Source organism: Lepisma saccharinum, chromosome 6, assembly GCF_977018435.1.
Source record: "Lepisma saccharinum chromosome 6, izLepSacc3.1, whole genome shotgun sequence".
Classification (NCBI taxonomy): Eukaryota; Metazoa; Arthropoda; class Insecta; order Zygentoma; family Lepismatidae; genus Lepisma; species Lepisma saccharinum.
The window spans coordinates 37,262,728-37,282,939 of record NC_139234.1 but is presented as its reverse complement, the minus strand read 5'-3'; the positions used below and the strand labels follow the sequence as shown (position 1 = coordinate 37,282,939).

The 20,212-nt window shown below is 38.6% G+C and overlaps 2 protein-coding genes across 2 annotated transcripts in view; one reads left to right on the top strand and one right to left on the bottom strand.

Annotated features, from left to right (window-relative positions):
- Window positions 1-20,212, top strand: part of Diap2 (Death-associated inhibitor of apoptosis 2) — a 328,461-nt gene that overhangs the window by 17,329 nt on the left and 290,920 nt on the right. The window lies entirely within an intron of this gene.
- Window positions 1-20,212, bottom strand: part of LOC145988693 (uncharacterized) — a 31,259-nt gene that overhangs the window by 8,609 nt on the left and 2,438 nt on the right. The window contains exon 2 of the mRNA XM_083123773.1: window positions 8,503-9,715. Coding sequence (XP_082979899.1) covers window positions 8,503-9,705 — 1,203 coding nt within the window. The 5' untranslated portion in view covers window positions 9,706-9,715. The remainder of the gene's footprint in view (window positions 1-8,502; window positions 9,716-20,212) is intronic.

Sequence of the window (20,212 nt, the reverse complement as noted above, 5' to 3'; positions counted from 1 at the left end):
ACACGCATAATTCCTACCAACAGCGTCAAATATCTTGGTGTCATATTTGACACAAAACTAATATGGACACCACACCTGCAGAACATCAAAAAGAAAGCCAAAAACAGACTACAGCTGATGAAGAGACTTGTCGGCACGAATTGGGGACTTCAAGCAAACATCCTCCTAAATACCTATCTGGCCTTTCTTCGGCCCGTACTTACGTATGGACATACAGCATGGCTCTCAGCAGAGGACTCGTTCTATGAACGACTACAAATCATAGAGAGACATGCATGTCGACTGGCATACAGAATCAAACTACCAAGTCCAACTCGACTCTTATACACACGAATAAGTTTTCCACATATAACACTTCACCTAGAGGCACTGCGAAAAGAATATATAAATAACAGGATGGACAAAGAACACCCACTACTGGTTCACACAATCCGTGAAGATGCAATACACGACTGTTACCCGTACAGATTGTATACTCCATTACAACATCTTTTAACTCTGTATACTCTGACCATCGGGCCCAGACATCCTGATTATGAACTTGTAACGGTCGGATTGACCATTACTGGTTTTGGTATATTGTAATAATTAATTGCTGGCCAGCTACGAGGGTAGGGTTAAGTAATATGCTTCCATGAGTGTACTTTTATGTTATTATTGCATGTAAGTGTATATTATTGAATTGTGCTTTGCTGGATGTTAGATTCCCCTGTTTCTTACCTCCCCGGTTGGGGGAGCTAGCAGTCTTTCAAGAGACCGTTGTAGTGGAATTTTCCAACGCTACGGGGTCCACGTCCACGGACGTTTACCCCGGCTATAAAAAGAGCCAGTGGGCTTCAGCAAAAAAACAGTGTTTCCCCATTGATCGACGAAAGAGGAACGTCTCCTCAAGTTTAGTCCACTTTTGGTGGCTAGACTGGATAAAATACTGTAGCATCTGGTTATGCCAGCCCCTGTTGCTGTCCCAAGTCCCCCTTTAGAAAAAGCTTTGATTATATGGATATTTCCGAATTTGATTAATTGATGCCCAAAAGAAAGAGAGAAGGCGTAAGAAAACGCATTTGTAACGGAATATCATTTAAGCTGAGGATAGGCCCACCGAGATAGTTTTGCTAACTCGGTGGTAAGGGAAGTGCCGATGGTTATGCCATAGGTGCGCAATTATATTATTAGAGATTAGGTAATTTGGTCTATGCAAGACACTCATGGAAACGCTCTGTAAAATATGTATATATATAACTACGTATAATAAACCAATATATCCTACGAGAATGTTATGATTTCAAGAACTACGGTACTGTCCATTTAACCAGTTGTATATTCACTTGCTGTATATGTGTAAACGAACCAGGGACATAAAAATATAAATTGTTATGTGAAACCCCCCTTTTGTAATTCCGGCGCAAATATAATCTGCTCGCTTGGCACCCAGGGTGAGGTGAAAGGAGAGATTGAGGGATGAAAGTAGGAAGTAATCCATAGGGCCGGATAGAAACGAGGGATAGGGGGGACGACACTTTCACATATGGGGGCTCTATTGTCCAGGATATATCTTGTTGTATAAATTGTCGTCAGGTCTATAGGTTTGAAAGATAGACGGACTGACGGACGGATAGATTTTTTTTTATTTTTACAACGAAGATTGTACAGAAGTGAATGTTATTACGTAGTGGAAAAAGTAAAGTAGAAAAAATGGCAGTACAAATTGATAGAGATTTGCTTGGACAGCTATTGGGTAATGAGGATATAAGCGATAAATCTCAGGAGGAAATTATTAGGGACTTAAATAATCTTGCTTTATCGCGCACTGATCAGCAGAGTGCTAAGGAAGAGGAGAAAAAAGTTCAGAAAATTCTCGAGAAGTCAAATTTACCGATTCCAGTCTTCACAGGGAGCGATGACAAGATTTCGCCGCATGATTATTTGCAGGAATTGCGGAATTATAAAGATGTCATGGGCATTTCGGAGAAGTCATTGTTTGACAAGATTCTTCCGTTCTCGCTAAGGAGGGCTGCAGGGGATTGGTTTAGATTTTCACGCCCGTTTGAAGATTTCAAGAGCTTTGAAAATGCTTTGTTAGAAGAATATTATTCTGTAGACTATAAGAATGAAATTGACCGTTTGATTCTGAATCGCTTCCAAATGAGAGAAGAATCTCTTGTATTGTTTATTCGTCGAATGAGAAAACTGTTTTCTATGAGGCAAAAAGAGACAGACGAATGTGAAGTAATAGAACATATTCTATCTCATGCACACCCTAGTTTCCGAAGGCATTTGTATGGAATGCAATTTCAGACTTTGAAGGAATTGGAATCTGAAGCAGCCATTGTTCAGAGAAGGTTGTATTCAGAAAGGCTTTATTTTTCACCGCTCGCCGGTGAGACGGAATTATCATTTTCTGAAGTTTGCAACACTGAAGAGGACACCTCACGAAGAACAGGAGGAAAACATTTGGCTTTGTCCGCGAGGACAAGCGAGGGGGGAACCGAGAGTGACCAGCTACCCTTATGCTCTCTGAATCCAAGTTTAGGAAAAAGGATCAAGGGCTGTGAAACAACCGCGTTTCTAAGAAGGGGTATTGGCGGTGACACGACCGTAGGGCAAAAGAGACCCTCTTTTGATGCAAGTTTTGGGCAAGCGGGGGCCAATAAAAATTCTGCAAAGATAATTTGTTGGGGCTGCCGTTGTGAGGGCCATAAACTTCAGGAATGTCAACAGACCAATAAAAGGAACCAACCCGCTGGAAAGGGAGGTCAGCAGCGTCCCCAAATAAACCTTCTGTCACCCGCCGGGAGAAAACGCAGAAACAAAGGCCGTTTTTTGAATGGAGAAAGCTGTTTTCAGCAAGACCTCGAACCTCTCATTCAATGTAAGATTAACAAGAAACGCTTTGTATTATTTGCAGATACGGGAGCTTCAGCTTCTACGCTAAGTTTGGAAACAGCCAAGTTGTTAGAGAGGGATGGGAATAAATTCATGAAGACGAGAAAATGGAACATTTCATTAGCTGTGGGCAGCGTTACATCAGCTGGCGAGATGTATGCTACTGTTTGTATTAATAACATGAAATTTAAGCATAAATTTATCATCCTTGAGAATTGTTTCCGTGACATAATCGTTGGAAGGGATTTTTTGAGGCAGAGTGGGATAATTTTGCACATTGAGGAGAACGGATGGTCGTTCAAAGATAGCGACGTGATTTACACGTTCTCGAAGCGTGCATGTAAACGAGAATTCGCTGTTACAGTTATGCAGAGAAATAACGTGGTACAGGAAAGGAATAACTCGTCAGATCACTCGCGCCTGGATGGATGCAACACACATGCACAAGAGAATAGCGGGAAGTCTACGAATGAGGATACGGGCCAATTAGTGGATTCCCAAGGACTCGAAGTTCAGAAGACTGCAAACGCTGGTGCATTATGCTCTCTGAAAATCTCGAAAGAGGTAAAGAGAAAACGGAGGAAGGGAATAAAAAGGGAATGCAAATTTCCTCGAAAAAATTCCATTTCTACGGACAAGAAGAACCATGCATTATCATTTTTGCCTTTTGCTTTAGAGGACAATGAAAATGATGAATTACTGGTTTCTGAGAGGCTACAAAAAACTTCATCGCTTGTTTCAGAGCAAATGAGAGACAGTTTGTTATCTCATATAATGAAACAACTGAAGGGAAAGCATTTCTCTGGGAGTAGGAAGTATAAGGAGAAAGTTGCTAAGTTGGCCAATCTGTCGTTTTTGGATGAGGAGGGAGTTTTGTGCAGGAGGATAGACTGCAAGCAAGATTCTAAGGGAACAGCCAAGATATGGGTCCCGTTGAGTTTGAAATCTCAAATATTGACGTCACATCACGATTCTGAATTTGCAGGGCACAATGGGAAGCAGAAAACTTTGTCGAAAATCAAGGAGAAATATTCGTGGCTTGGAATGACACGAGATATCGCTCGCTACGTCAGAAGTTGCGTTCCCTGTACTGTTTCCAGCAAAAGGAAGACAGAAGAAGTGAGACTGAAATATAAGAAAACGAGCCCAGCCTTACTTCAGATGTTCCCGGATGAAGAGAACGAGATCAAACGTAAGCCATGTAAATTTCGCATTGGAGACAAGGTGTGGCTGAAAGAGCACACTACATCTGGTAGATTGCGTGGCGTTAATGGTGAACTTGAAACGGAACACTCAGGTCCATGTTTAATGTCTGGAAGGATTAAAGAAGATACTTTCAGGGCAAAGAATGGGAAGGATTGTCCGATTGTGGAAGGTGAACCAGGCCAGTTGTCCAGCCATAAACCACCAGCTTTTGCTGTGAGGTGGAGGGACGGAAAACAGCCAAGGGGAGCCACGCGACAACTCCTAATGGGGGTTAGAAAGACTACCGTCGGGCCGCCTAGCCAGCAATCCCAGCTGTCATAATAGTCGACCGCGGATCTTCTTTTTATTTTTTAATTTTTTTTTATTTAGTTTTCATTTGTATATAACTTACCCCTATTTTCTTCATTTTCACAACACTGTTTATTTATTTGCGTGTCTCCAAGTTGTAAACAGAAAGACACATTGTGTATTTAGGTTCGAGAGTCGAACCAGGACTCGGTTGAGAGTCGAACCAGGACTCGGTTGAGAGTCGAACCAGGACTCGGTTGAGAGTCGAACCAGGACTCGGTTGAGAGTCGAACCAGGACTCGGTCAGGAGTCGAACCAGGACTCGGTTGAGACTCGAAGCCAAGGACTCGGTTGAGACTCGAAGCCAAGGACTCGGTTGAGAGTCGAAGCCAAGGACTCGGTCAGGAGTCGAAGCCAAGGACTCGGTCAGGAGTCGAAACCAAGGACTCGGTCAGGAGTCGAAGCCAAGGACTCGGTCGGGAGTCGAACCAGGGACTCAGTCGGGAGTCGAACCAAGAACCAGAGAAACCAACTTCAAGGAAGTTGCTGTCAGGAAGACTTCATCCTAGAGAGGATACTTCAGTGGCGGACTTCACAAGGAGGAGGAAGCTTGGTGCATCTGTGAACATTGTGGACAATGTGATAAAGTGAATGAACTAGTGACTATTTCATTTTTCAGATACTCTGAGAACAGGTGAATACTTTAGTGGGTATTGTGTAATTGTGTTGGATGATTTTGTAAATATGGTAATCTTGTTTTGAGTGTATTGTTTTTTCTTGTTCCTCTTGAAGGGGGGAACTATGTAACGGTCGGATTGACCATTACTGGTTTTGGTATATTGTAATAATTAATTGCTGGCCAGCTACGAGGGTAGGGTTAAGTAATATGCTTCCATGAGTGTACTTTTATGTTATTATTGCATGTAAGTGTATATTATTGAATTGTGCTTTGCTGGATGTTAGATTCCCCTGTTTCTTACCTCCCCGGTTGGGGGAGCTAGCAGTCTTTCAAGAGACCGTTGTAGTGGAATTTTCCAACGCTACGGGGTCCACGTCCACGGACGTTTACCCCGGCTATAAAAAGAGCCAGTGGGCTTTAGCAAAAAAACAGTGTTTCCCCATTGATCGACGAAAGAGGAACGTCTCCTCAAGTTTAGTCCACTTTTGGTGGCTAGACTGGATAAAATACTGTAGCATCTGGTTATGCCAGCCCCTGTTGCTGTCCCAAGTCCCCCTTTAGAAAAAGCTTTGATTATATGGATATTTCCGAATTTGATTAATTGATGCCCAAAAGAAAGAGAGAAGGCGTAAGAAAACGCATTTGTAACGGAATATCATTTAAGCTGAGGATAGGCCCACCGAGATAGTTTTGCTAACTCGGTGGTAAGGGAAGTGCCGATGGTTATGCCATAGGTGCGCAACTATATTATTAGAGATTAGGTAATTTGGTCTATGCAAGACTCTCATGGAAACGCTCTGTAAAATATGTATATATATAACTACGTATAATAAACCAATATATCCTACGAGAATGTTATGATTTCAAGAACTACGGTACTGTCCATTTAACCAGTTGTATATTCACTTGCTGTATATGTGTAAACGAACCAGGGACATAAAAATATAAATTGTTATGTGAAACCCCCCTTTTGTAATTCCGGCGCAAATATAATCTGCTCGCTTGGCACCCAGGGTGAGGTGAAAGGAGAGATTGAGGGATGAAAGTAGGAAGTAATCCATAGGGCCGGATAGAAACGAGGGATAGGGGGGCCGACACTTTCACAAACTATACACCATTCATCATCCACCACAATTACGACCACATTTATACCCTTCATATTGCAACTAATAATCAAACTACAAGAAAGGGTATTTATTTACTAACATAAGAATGAAAGTAGGGTGTTATATAATATAGCAATGAAATCCAAGGTCATTTCAAGACTAGGTTAGTGTTCATTTCATAATCCCAAAAATAGAAAAAGTGCACTTAGCCTATCTATTATTATTATTATTATATATTTAAAAGTATCTAGCACGTACCGAAGAGAGGGACATAACCCTCTAAACGGATGAACGGGGAAAAAAAAAACCTGCAAAAATAAACTGATTACCAGGTGTAGTTAGAGATTGGTTAATTCATCACAATCTCCAGACTAACAATTGCCTATTGTGGTGGAGCAGGAAAAGTTTTTGTAATATGTAAAGAGAAAATGTAACGTTACAAACATGAGTTTTTCCTGTTACGCATATGTATTATATACAAAAATGGCTTGGCAAGATTGCTAATAAGATTAGCTTACCACGTGAAATAACCATATTTTAAATATGCATTGCATTGTTATATTCATAAATTACACAGGCAGCAAGGTAATGTTGCAAAAAAGTTGTGGCAACGTTAACCCCTGACATACCTAAACGTTGCTACATATAATGTTCAGTATATGTTGTGACAATGTTGTCAACCAACGTTGCAGCAACGTTGAAAAAAAAATACCCTTAAACGTTGACACAACGTTTTCACAATGTTGTATCAACATACATTCAACGTTGTAACAACGTTAGGTACTTGGACCGGACTTATCTCCTTTATGATACATTGGATCAACAACTGAGATTATGCCTGGGTTAGCAAGAACCTACTGCACTTCATTGTGTGATTTTCTTTGTGAACTTATATGTAGTCACATAATACATGTGGTATCCTTGAACAAAACCTATTTTCGGTCAATTACATAATTATCTTGATATCCATTGTACTTAAAAGGAACGCTTTTCTCTATTTACTAAATTTTCAATCAACATTGTAAGGAATTATGATAATAATTCATATTCAACAATTATGGAAAATGAATTAGTTCACCTTATTTAAACATTTATTTTCTTTCCAATAGTATTCTGATGCATAGGTGTCAAATTTTCATGAGGTAACGACTGTGCTATTTGATATTTCAATCCACTTGATCATATGAGTACAAATAGCACTATGATATGGGATAGGTCAATTATATGTATAGTTCTGAGGACAAAGGTACACATACTTAAGCATATTAAAAAGTATCAAAGAGTATAAAATAACATAATATAAAAAATAGAAGAAAAATCAAAGGTTATGTATATTAATGAAAAATATAAACCAAGTACTCCTCTGTGCTGTAAAACAAATACTTCATTAGCAAGATCTTTAATGTAATTTTAAATTTAGTTGGATTATGATTCTTGAATTCCTCTGGCAGTTTGTTATAAAGTTTTACACCTTGAAATCCTAGACCATTATGTGTTTTGGATGTGTAGACAGTAGAAAGGTGGAGTGGAGAGAGTTATGCATACGAGTGCTGTATTTATGTATGTCTGGATTTTTTAGAAGATTTCAGAATTTGTATGAATAAAGTAAAATGTTTCTAATATGTACAAGCATGGAAGAGGTAATATTTGAAATTCATTGAAAATTTGTTTCGTTGGGCTTGAGAGAGATACATTTTCATAATTTTTAATATCTGTTTTTGCCAAATAAAAATTTTCTGCATTTTGGGTGAACTGTCCTTAAATCATTTAAAGATAAAACATTTCTCAGAATTCTCATCATGTAGCAGAGCCTGTTTAACCTTTGAGTTAAAATAGTAATTTGCATGTCCCAAGACAGGTTTGTGTCTATCCATACTCCTAAGAATTTTATTGCATTGCTTTGTTTGATGACTTCATTGTTAATAATTACATTTAAGTTTTTTGTTTGTTTTACTGGATTAAAATTTATTAGAACTATTTTATTAGCATTCAGGGAAAGGTTGTTGTTTAGCCAAGTGTTTAGTTGTGTCATTGTCAAAATGGAATTCCTTTGAAGTTACTCATGTTCCAGGCTTTTTACTATGATGTTTGTATCATCTGCAAAAGTATTGTTTGAGACTCTGATAAAGTTTCTGGAAGATAATTTATGTATAGTAAAAATATAACTGGTCCTAGAATTTAACCTTGCGGTACACCTGATTTGAGGAACAATTTGTCTGATTTGATTTTGTTAATATCTACATACTGACATCTGTCTTTTAAATAAGTATTAATTCTGGAACAATTTTCTATACCTAGAGTATTAACTCCTGAACACCAAACACTTCACATATCACATACCTTAAGTGAAGGGAAACTAGATGAATGGTCCATAGCTATCTTCCATTGTTTCATAACATCATCCTGTCGATCTCCCAACATCAACAAATGAAGTCCAAGTAAACAACGAACTTGCACTTGCTCCTTAACTTCCAAAAATAAGTTGAGCATGTCTTCATAATCAGAGAGAGGATCATACAAAGGATTCATTTTGCCCTTAAGATTAATCCAACTTAGATATGCAGTAAATACATGTTTATCCTTTGCAACTTCATAATACTTCATTGCTTCTTCATAATTTCTTTCAACCATTTCATAATATTGACCTGCTACATGGTTTACAAGGGCGTTATTTCGTGACAAATCTAATGCCTTGATAACACAATGTTTTGCTTTGTCATAGTCTCTGAATTCAGAAGGAAGTTTAAAGAATCCTTCAGCACATCTTGCATATGTGTTTCCACAGTTACCAGCACAATGAAATGCTTCTTCAAATTTTGCTTTTGCTTTTGTATTATACTCATTAGCAGCAGCTCTGTTATTCCTGTAACCTCTACCAGCATTTTTGTAGGTTTCTGCTAACAATACCTTGTATTGGGGCTGGTTTTCCTTGCTGTATTGTGCTGCTCTTTCAAAGCATTCGAGTTCTTCATTAGAAGGTGGTGTTAGATTATTTTCAAATCTTCTGAGTCTGAACAAAACTTTCCCCTCAAGATAATGCCACTCGGCTTCTCCATACTCTAGATATTTGGCTTTTCTAGCAAATTCAAGTGCTATCTTCCAACAACTTGGCCCATATTCCAAATACACAGCGCTTCGTAAACCATGCACTACTGCTTTGTTAGCATCATCAAGATCTGCAAATGACTGAAGACTATCTACTGTTGATAATTCTCCCAAAATATACATTCTTGAAGCAAGTAAGGTGTGTTTCAGTCCTTTTGCATGTGTAGAAATGAATTCATTTGGCGATTCCTGTAATATATTAAGGCATTCTTCTATTTTAGATAAAGCAGCTTGATTTTCACCCTTTCTGGCATTCTCATAAGATAAAATTATCTTAAATATGAGCTTCGTCCACTGTACATCGTAATTGTTATCACATTCATTCTCCTTTGTTGAAATCAGAGAAATGATGTCATCTGGGGAGCTCTGTATACCTGCTTTTTCAGGTTTCCAGTCAAATATGGTTTCCCGTTGATAGAAGTTACTTGCTGAACTCATCTTGATTATCCTGGAAAGAAAAAAAGAAAAATGCATATTTTGATTACAATTTTTCTGAAGTTGATCATTGCTCTAAAAAATATATAATTTTTTTATTTCTGGTTCAGCAGGTATAGAGATGAAAATCTAAAAACCATGAAACAATAAATATCACAATTTGCAAAATACCATATATTAGATATGTAATTGACTTATTGTGGTAAAAACTGAGTTACCTTGTAGCCAAAAAATAGACACAGCATGAAACAAATTAAACATTTAGCATCAAAGTTTCAACATGAGACCTGACATGAGAAAGAGGGAGCTAATTTTCTAACTGTTTCTTGCTGTGCCTGTTTTTTGTTTTCTGGCTACAAAGTAAGTTGGATTTCACCAAGATTATTCCAGCAAGTGGAATTTAAAAAAAGAAACAACATGAATTATTGGTTGGAAATAATAATTGTGGCTGATGATGATGAACATTAATTGAGTAGGAAATTTTTCCTGACCAGGACACTCATTTTTTCAATTAATATTCAAAAAAGCAAAATTACATTATTTTTATAATTTCATATTTTAAGTCGTTTTCTTTTAAAACAAAAATATATATTAAATGCAGGTGCAGTTCACCCTATAGCACACAAAAACAGTATACCCCCGGTAATGGATAGTATTCACTTTGGGAATGAACAATAAAAAAGTAGCTTTATTTTTTCACAACTTTTTACTAAAATTTCTTAATAAGTCATGTATTTGTGTCCATAGCATGACAAATTCGTTTGCTGAGGAGAAACCATAAAGGTACAGTTTCACAGTTGAACCCACAGCAGTGGCGGCTGGTGGTCTGGGTCTCTGGGTGTGCACGTTGGCCTCGTGTCCAGAAGTGTTGTTACTCCCACCCAATTACTCCTGCCCATTTCTGCTAATCGTATTTGCAATCAAAATTATGATGCACCTTTCCCTGATAATAAGATGATAGCAGAGTTATATTTCATGAAAATTTATAAAAATAAGTTTTATTACAAATTTGAAATACCGCAGTGATTTCTTTAATGCATTACAAGAGAAGATGTGTTGTTTGGTCTCTTTCATGACCTATAGAAAATTCAGCACTCGATGCCCTCACAAAATCACTCACAATGCTATACTGATAAACTCTTATGGTTTGTAAGGGATAATAATATCGCCAGTACTTTGTGTAATTACCGTGTTTTATTAATGTATATTATCTTTCTTCAGTGTAAATATGCCCCATCAGAAACCCAAGTTTAATGCCACATAAACATTTCATCGTACACTTTAGTTAATTACAATTCTTAATGTACTTATTAAATTTAGTCATTGTCATAAGGATCATCGAAACCCTAATCAAATGCAACTAGTTCTTGCCAGCACCTTTACAAAAATTATGTCCAATCTGTGACATAAAAGTACAAGTTACAAATTGCAATGAATAAAGAATTGGATTGACTGTTTTGTGACAAAAATACAGATAAAACTTTGATTATTTAAAATTTTCGTTGAACTTCCAAATACAAGTCAGAGTGTCTAAATGGCACCAATTCCTCTACAACATTGTGAATGTTTTTAATTCAAACCCCTGACATTTTATAAAACTATTTTTCCAGCACCTGTATCAACGTATTCCACTCATCGCATCTGGCCTTGCATGGTTGAATGCACTCGTTACTACATGCCACGCCCTCTCCCTTTCCTTTACCGCCCTTCCCTCATTCAGATTTCAATGCTATGCTCAGAACCGCATGAGATGAGAGAGATCGAAATTTCCTTTGATGAGAAAAAAAATCCCTCAATTTGTAATGAAGCATGGGTTGTTCTCAACTCCGTCACATGACAAGGAGTGGAAAGATTGCAACACTACATGCAGAAGACTGTAGGTACTATGCCTCAATTCTTGGTGTGAAGCGAGTCCGAGAGTCCATTGATCCAAATCATAAGAGCCTTTCTGCTTTCTCTACTTGCCGTCGAACAAGGTGCCATTTCGGTATGCACCTGTGTACACTTCGCAATTTTGTTCATGCACATTGGACGCGAGTTAGATAGAAAAGCTGATGTAACGAAGTAAATGGAAGGTGATGTGCTCGGGAACATTTGATGTTTTGAAGAAATGACCTTCAATGAATAAATATAATAAGAATTAATTCCATTGCACATTTATTTGGATGTGCACATGCGAGTGCGTAAATAGACAGCAGCCGCTACTGACCCACAGGCAGTGCTGTAGTCCCAAAGTATTCTCAGGTTATATAAGCACTAAGTTTTGTGAAACTTTAGGTAGGGACCATGTTTCCATTAACTTTGCATTATGTTTCCATTAACTTTGGATAATGTTTCCATTAAATAAGATAGCTGAAATCATTTAACTTATAGAAAACATATCATTGGTGATAGCATAGTGATGATGATGATATTCCCAACCATACCTGACATAAAAGAGGTTTAGTGAGGGTATTCTTAAAATAAAGAAAAACGTGAAACAAGTATTTTAATGAAACAAGTATTATAAATAAAAACTCCAGTAATCAAAAGTAGAAGTTATATGCATTAATGAACCTTACCATATACCCTCAACTACAGCCCTGCCCACAGGACAACTCCTAACTATGGTGACAAACATTGGATGGCAAGCAAAAGCTTACGTTGGCCGTAATAAAAGACACACAGATGGATACTACAAAATGTTCTTCTGCATAAATTGGCATGCATAGTCTGAATGCTAACAGAAGCTCCAGCAGAACATACTTTCTCACTTAGTGTTGCCTTGTGGGCCTCAAGTTTGATGACGATACACAACATATTCAATCTTATTTTGCATCACTTTAGTGCCAAATTTCTTCGAATAATTGCAAGATAGCGGTGGGGATATATGGGTAGCAATGAGAGAAAGCTGGAATTAGAGATGACGAATTAAAGTAAAAGAGATACATTAGCAAAATAACTCATTCAGATGGTTTGCCTTAAAGGTCGATACACTTCCGGTGAACAAAAGTAAAAGGTAAAAGGATGGCTTGATCTTATACAAGAAAGGATGATGTTACTAACCCTGTTAGCATCTCAAGTTCATTAGTGGCTAGTTGGCTAGTTTTTGAAAAATATTAAATGATGCATTGAGTGAAACAAGAGGTGGACTGTGCTAAGGTGACATCATTCGATGCAGTGTAGCTGTTGCTGTTTGTGCAGGTAAGAAGAATGTGCTAGAAATGGATGTAATTAGCATAAACAAACTTCTTGTTCATTGAAAGGAAAAGGGATATAAAGCATGTGCCAGTCAGGCCATCCCAAATGTGAAGAAATTTGTCTTTTGTCTCATTTGAATCAAAGGGGAGGGGGAAGTTCGATTTCTTGCATGTGAACATTTCATTGGTTGCAAATCATCTTAAAGAATTGTAGGCCCGTTCTGATTAGTCAATCTTACTTGTACATACTTTACAATTGTTGTTTTATTCATTATAATTTGGCAGTGATGTGTACTGAGGAGTAGCTAGTCTAGCAGATATAGATCAATCAATCTCACGTCTCTAATTATTTTCAAATCACAATATATATTGTCTTGAAGCCTCAGTTCATATGCAACACTTCTTTCCATGCGCTTCTTGTCCCTCGATGTGATCAGCTGGCAAGGCTGGATACCCTAGCCGGGGAAGATTTATGCCTGCGTAACGATCCGTAGTGTCTTTTAAGTATTATGGACAGCGAACTCCAACTTCCAGTCATTCAACCATCGTTTTCCAATCAGGAAATATTCAGAAACATCACAAAAATGCAATGTCAGACAGCACTGAAGCTCTTCCTGGTCATCAGAAGTTTTCATAAAACTCACCACTTTAAGGTTCATCATAAGATGGAGAAAGACATTTTGAACCTGACTGTCTAAGTCCCATGAAATTCCGTCACCTACAGCCGGAGTAATCGTTCCTTGAAGAAACAAGGGAAACATCACCTTTCATTTCCTTCCGCCTGTTTTTTTTTCGTTGCCACCGTGTTGATGCAGCTGAGTTGTTGTGTCTAGGGAAAACCGTGGGTGTTGAATTCCCCTCGATATAAACAATGGCCCTTCATTGTTCTGGGCGTTCTCGAACATTGAAAGTCTGGGTCACTTTGAGTTCAGCGTTTTCGTAGCAAGGCCTGTGTAAAATTATTCGCTTATCGTTCACAGTTTGTGAAAAGATTAAATACAGCCCTTTCGTGCAATAGTGTGTTTTCCGTCTTCTTTTTTTTTTTATTTTAAATAATGTCATTCTCGAAACCTGGCACCAGGAGTACAGGCACAAGGGAGAAATTATTTTTAAAGTGAATTCGTACTTCAAGGAATTGACATCGGAAGAAGTACGTGCTGAAACAGTGTTTTCACATAGTAGAGAACTTACATCTACCACAGAAATCGGTGAACCCCTATTTACATCTCCTGGGAAGCATGCCAGAAAACAGAAAAGTGTTACTAGCTTAGATGACTTCGGAAAAGATGTACTCCGTCGTACAATATTTGAAATGTATGACAACGGCGAATATCCTTCTATCAAGAAACTTGTGCGTGCGTCGTGAGGGAAAGAATTAATTACACTGGTTCCTCTACTTCTATGGGGTTTATACTAAAACGCTTGGGCTTCAAATATAAAATAAACAACGATGGACGTAAATTTCTGTTAGAAAGGGGTGATATAGTTGCCGCGAGAATTAAATTTTTGAGAACAATGCACAACATGAGAGCGGCTGGTGATAATCTTCGCACATCGAAAAGCTTCAGGAAGAGGATTTTCATAATGAAGTGGCCCGAGACAGCATAGTGCAAAATCTAATCATTGACTTCCAGGAGAGTGACTCGGAAATGAATGAAATCACAGAGACCGAGGAAGACGACGAGAGCGGTGATGAATAAATACCTTCAAGCTTCTTTCAGGTATGGGTTTCTCGTATATGCTACAGTGATATGATATTATAATCCTGTGTAGAAATATTCATTATATTATTTCACTGTACTCATAGTCATATATACTGTGCATGCATTATCAAAATAATGGACACATCGCGAATTTTCTGTCCTACCCTTGCGCTAGCAGTTAGTTTGGCAACAGCGCAGTAGCACTGGCTGGGTATTATCCGAACTCATGTTCCTTCTAAAAGCGTACGCCGTATAGAGTTGACGAGCTGCATCTTTGCGGGTGAACCCTGCCCAAGCCCAGCTGCGCGGTAGCAAGGGGGAGGAGCTACCGGCTGTGCGTCATTGCCTTGCGTTCTGTCCTCGCTGTCGACCACCCAAAGGGCGAGTAGGTGGCAAATACATACACGTATCTCTCTCACACTCTGCGCGGAGTAGCCAAGGACACCCGCAAAGATACAGCTCGTCAACTCTAATATCAAGCAAGAAATCGACTTTGTACCGTGTTTGCGGATATTCGACAAGTTTCGTCATACTGAAACTACCGCTTCTTTCGATTTCGGACCTGTACAGTATTGCCTACCTTTGGATCGTCTATATCTAAATTTGATGCCATTCTTTCGCATCAACTATATAAGTACAGTTGTGCGATTAGAGGGGGCAGTTCCCCCCAACCTCCCCAACATCTCCCCACTTGTGCCTCCGCACTATGCTAAACCTTATCTACAAAAAGGAAATATACTATCTTCCTCCCCACCAGTTTTGACACCTTGCCCTCCCCCCCTGTTTTTGGAACCCAGTCGCCGCCACTGACTAAGTAACTGCAATTTTTCATCACATCTTCTTATTTCAAAGTGCTCTGATATATTTGTAAGAAATCTTACAGCATCTATCACATCGAGAATAATGTTTTGTAGATATTTGCTCACTACATTTATGTGGAGTAAAATTGAGTCTATTTCGAACAAGTTTTATCTGTAATATTATTACTTCCAAGTTTTCAATAGGCTTATTTTTTCTTCTCTTCCAATTTTGCCGCCCTAGAAATTTGCTGCTCTGGGCGGCGGCACGGTTTGCCCCCCCTTCCGCCGGCCACCTCATAGAGCCCCACACATTCTCGATCTCGGCCATTTTGTAGCTGATGTGATCAGCACCACGCTCCGGCAGCCTTTAGTTCCCAGGGTTGCTCCCAGGTATAGTGGAACCACAATCAAAAAAATTTGCGCAGACCCTCGACTCCTGTGGCCGTATTCCCTCTGGGAGGGGAGAGGCAGAGTGGAGCATGCTTTCTTATGACCCGAGCTGAACGCAGTAAGGGTAAGGTGCGCGGAGACGTTTCGTCGAAGGTTCTTTCCTTGTGATCGCTCTATACCCACTGATTTGTTGATGGATGAGCCCTGGAGCCGCTTTATAGGAACAGCCTGAGTGGGTAAGGGACGTGTGGCATACTATACACGCTACGCCGGACCACATAACCAAAATTTTTCAGAGGTCTGAAAAATTCAGAGAATATTGTTCCTTAGTCTCAAGTACAAGTGTCCTACATGATAACGATTTAAACGTTATTACAATTAATTTATATATTTCGTATTATTACCTAGGAGCAATAGGAAGAACATGCTGAAGGTTAAAGCCAATAATTATGGGAGGCTAAAATTTCTAAATTTGTGTTTCGTTTCATTTCCGCTTCGTTTCAACGTTCTTAATTGCATAACTACTAGGTGTGTTCAGTATCTACGAAAGATGCAATTTTTAATCATATCCAAAAGCGTTATCTATCATGATTATCTTTTGTTTACTTTCATTGAGTATTGACACTGTAGTGAATTTACACGGTTTCATGTCAAATAATATTTTCACTTCATGGTTTCATTTTATAATTAAACGAATAGTGCATATTAATTATTTTTGATTCAAATATTTGAACCACATTTTTACGTAGTACTTCGTTTAAAATATGATTTCAGTAATTTTGGATATTTTAAAGTATGCTAAAACAATTCACGAAGTCAAGAAAAATCAAAATAGTTGCTTCATAGCAATCACCAGCGTCTTGTAAACTTATAATAAACCGTACAAAAAACATTATTTTTATCTGACCCGGAACCTGAGGAGAGGCGCAACCACGATTTTTGTCTGGGGGAGGGGGCAAGTACCAGGATAAACGTAGCACTAATAATAATAATAATAATAATAATAATAATAATAACAATAATAATAATAATAATAATAATAGTAGTAATAATGATGATAATAATAATAATAATAATGTTATTATTATAACATTATTATGATTGATTTGCTTTATTTTACTTTGCTTCTTGTGCCACTTTTGGCTAATTTGCGAAGATGCGGATGAGTGATTATATGATGAAATTGATTAATGGACACTCAAAAACATCCATGCCCAAGCCGGGATTCGAACCCGAGACCAACATTATTATTATTATTATTAGTAGTAGTAGTAGTAGTAGCCTACTAGTAGTAATAATAGTAGTAGTAGTAGTAGTAGCAGCAGCGGTAGTATCAAAGACGTTATTACCCTCGTAAACTATGCAAAAAGTGGGTAGAAGTTGGTGCTAAAGCGTTCAACAAACAATTTGAATTATTTTTCAACAAGTTCAATTTCACATTAATAATGGAAAACAAGCACGCAAACTTATTTCTTAAAGGGAGAAAATGATTGATAAATGCATTCCAAATATAATTCTTTTTTACATTAACATGTATAAGTTTCATGCACGATATATGTTTCAGATATATGCAACATGGAAATTTAGAATGCATTACAGAGAAGAATGATATTTTGCAGGCTGTAATCAATATTGATTTAATAGGGCGCACATATTTTCACGAGACGCCAATGCATTCTCTATTTTACAACTTTTGTGCCTCGCCGATGGTGTAGTGGTAAGATCGTGGCCTTGTACTGAAGGGGTCCCGGGTTCGATTAGCTACGGTTCTGGTCTTGATAAGACCAAGAAAACAGGCATTTTCATTTCCATAAAATTTGAAGTTGCGAGGGGTAATTGCCCCCGGAAGGTACACTTGGCCGTCAATGTTTGCCCCCCCCCCCCGTGGCCCCCTAGAACTCATTTCTTTCCAAGGTTGGTGGGGCAATGCCCCCTGCCCCTCCTGTGGTTGCGCCACTGGACTCGAGCTGCCCCTCTCTAGGGCCAGCTGGAAAGTCGATTGTCGCTTTCTCGGCACATCGATACATCTAGCAACCCGTCGTTAGAGTTGGCAACTCTGTCGGCAGAGAGAAGGAGCTGTTGGTTTTTGCAGGTTCAGACACGCATAGAGCATAGCTTTGTTATTATCAACAGATTGCACACACATGGTGCAATCGTCCCGCTCACATGACAGGAAACTAACTGCACGTGAGTGAACCAGAGGCGTGTGATCGATTTACTGTCACCTCACAATGTTATGAACAATGAAAAAAGTAAATAAAAAGGCTCCACTTTCGAGTTGCGATCTGTGCATCCTCATTTCGTAATCGGCGATACAAAAGCAAAACTAAAACAAGATACTTAATAAAGAGGCCGTGGTACGATGGGTGTCTGAAGAGATGGGGACCAATCCGTTCACCCCCCTGGAAATGGGCTTCGTTCATTTCAAGTTACCAAAGAAAGCAGAAATATTGTTATTTTTATTGTTAATAACAAGAATAAAGTTCCCGCAAATAGTATCCCAACAGTACAACCAATGTTAAAAATGCATTACATCAAATTAATGAGTGTGAAATGGAAGACGTAGGGGAAAGTGGGGGAATTGCGACCACCTAAGCGAGATTTTAAAAATCTCAAAAACTGTACGCAGTGAAACAAAAAGAAAATGTGGGCCTGAAAAAGCAATGTTTGTAGTACATCTCTGAGTATTACTTTCCTCCCTGTCGTTAATAGTTATTTCTGTAAACGTCAAAAAGTAACAATGTGCGTGTGAGCGCAATTGCCCTATTAGTAGGGTAATGGCACTCAGTACTCATCCTAAAAGTAAATCAATACCATTTTTGTACTTTACAGAAACTATATCTTTAAGTACTTATATTTATTAATATGCAGATACAAATTAAATTGAGCACAATTTTGCACAAAAGTGCACAAATGGGACGCTTATTATGAGAAACGTCTCTGCACCCTTCATGTACCCATTACAAACAGCGTGAGCGTCATTACCCGATAGGTGCCATATTATGATGTTTGTTTCTCGTCTCATGAAGAACCTCAAATGTTTACTTTATAATAATTAAGAAATAAACAGGAGATACTATTATTATATCTGTAAAATTTTCAAGACTGTAGCTTAAACGTTCCGTCTACTTACCTTGCACTTTTTTCCTTCCAAATTTCATAACAAAATATGACGAATTCGTTTTTCGCACCCTGCTTCTTAAAAGTCAACTCCACATCTGCCGCCTTTTGTTTGGTGCCTCGTAGTACTGGGTTCTAGATGTCAGCACGCAGGCACGTATCCAGGAATTCCTTTCGGGGGGGGCTGAACACAATTTTTTTAAGGGGTATGGTTAGAATCTCACAATTATATGTTTAAGATCAGTGGTGGCAATTTTGGTTCCAAAACCGGGGGGGGGGGGGGGGTTGCACGGAAAGTTTACTTTCTCTTGTTAGACAAGGTTTAGGATTAAGAGGCCATAGTATGGAGGCAAAAAATGGAGAGCAACTATCCCCTAAATCGTCACCACTGTTTAAGCCTGTGATTTTTGTGTGCCGGAACCATCTTAGTATGTATGTTCGTCCATTTCTTCTCATCAAACATCAAAACATCTGTGTACCAGGTAACCAAAAGTGTTTTTACGAAGCTGTTACACATGCACGGAATGGACAATCAATCCACTCGACAACACGAGATTCAAACTGTGTGCTGCGAACTGGACGCAGACAGTTTTCGAATATTTCTCTGATTCGAGCCTGAACACCACTAATGGGAGGACATCCCATGTTTGCAGCTCTTTTAAAAACCGAAACCCACCAAATTGTTCATATTCAGGCCTAAGCACTCGCCAGTGTTCAAAATTGTCTGTCACAGCTTCCGCAGTCTTGTCATATATCGGCACGAAACAAAGGAAGTATTCTATAGAATACAGCTGGATCGCGAAACAATTATTGCACAGTGAAAACCCTTCCGTTCTCAACACATGTAATGTTTCTTCTCCCAATATGATCAAATGCTTACTCATTTAGGTATCTTCAGTGACGTGCCCAAGGGAGGGTTGGTGGGGTCATAACCCCATTTGACACAGTCCTTAAAAAAAGAAGTCAAAAACAGGAAAATATGGCAAAATGAGGACTGACCACCAAAAATAGTATGCGTAACCCCTCTCCCTGCCGAAAATCGTTGGCACGCCACTCTTCATCTCGGACACATTTTTAAAAATCAACTAACCAGAAGTTTATATAATTTCGTATTAGAGACTGAAGTAAAGCACCTTTAACACGATCAAATAAATCATAAACAAGTCCTTGAATTGAACGCTTAAAAGAAAATGATGTCATAGACAACGTCATTTTTCTCATTGGATCCAAAGTTTGGTAAAGAATTTCTATTTAGGAATGGTTCTAATTAACGCGTATTTATATCCTCAGTATATTCTAGAACGTTGTTCAGATAAAC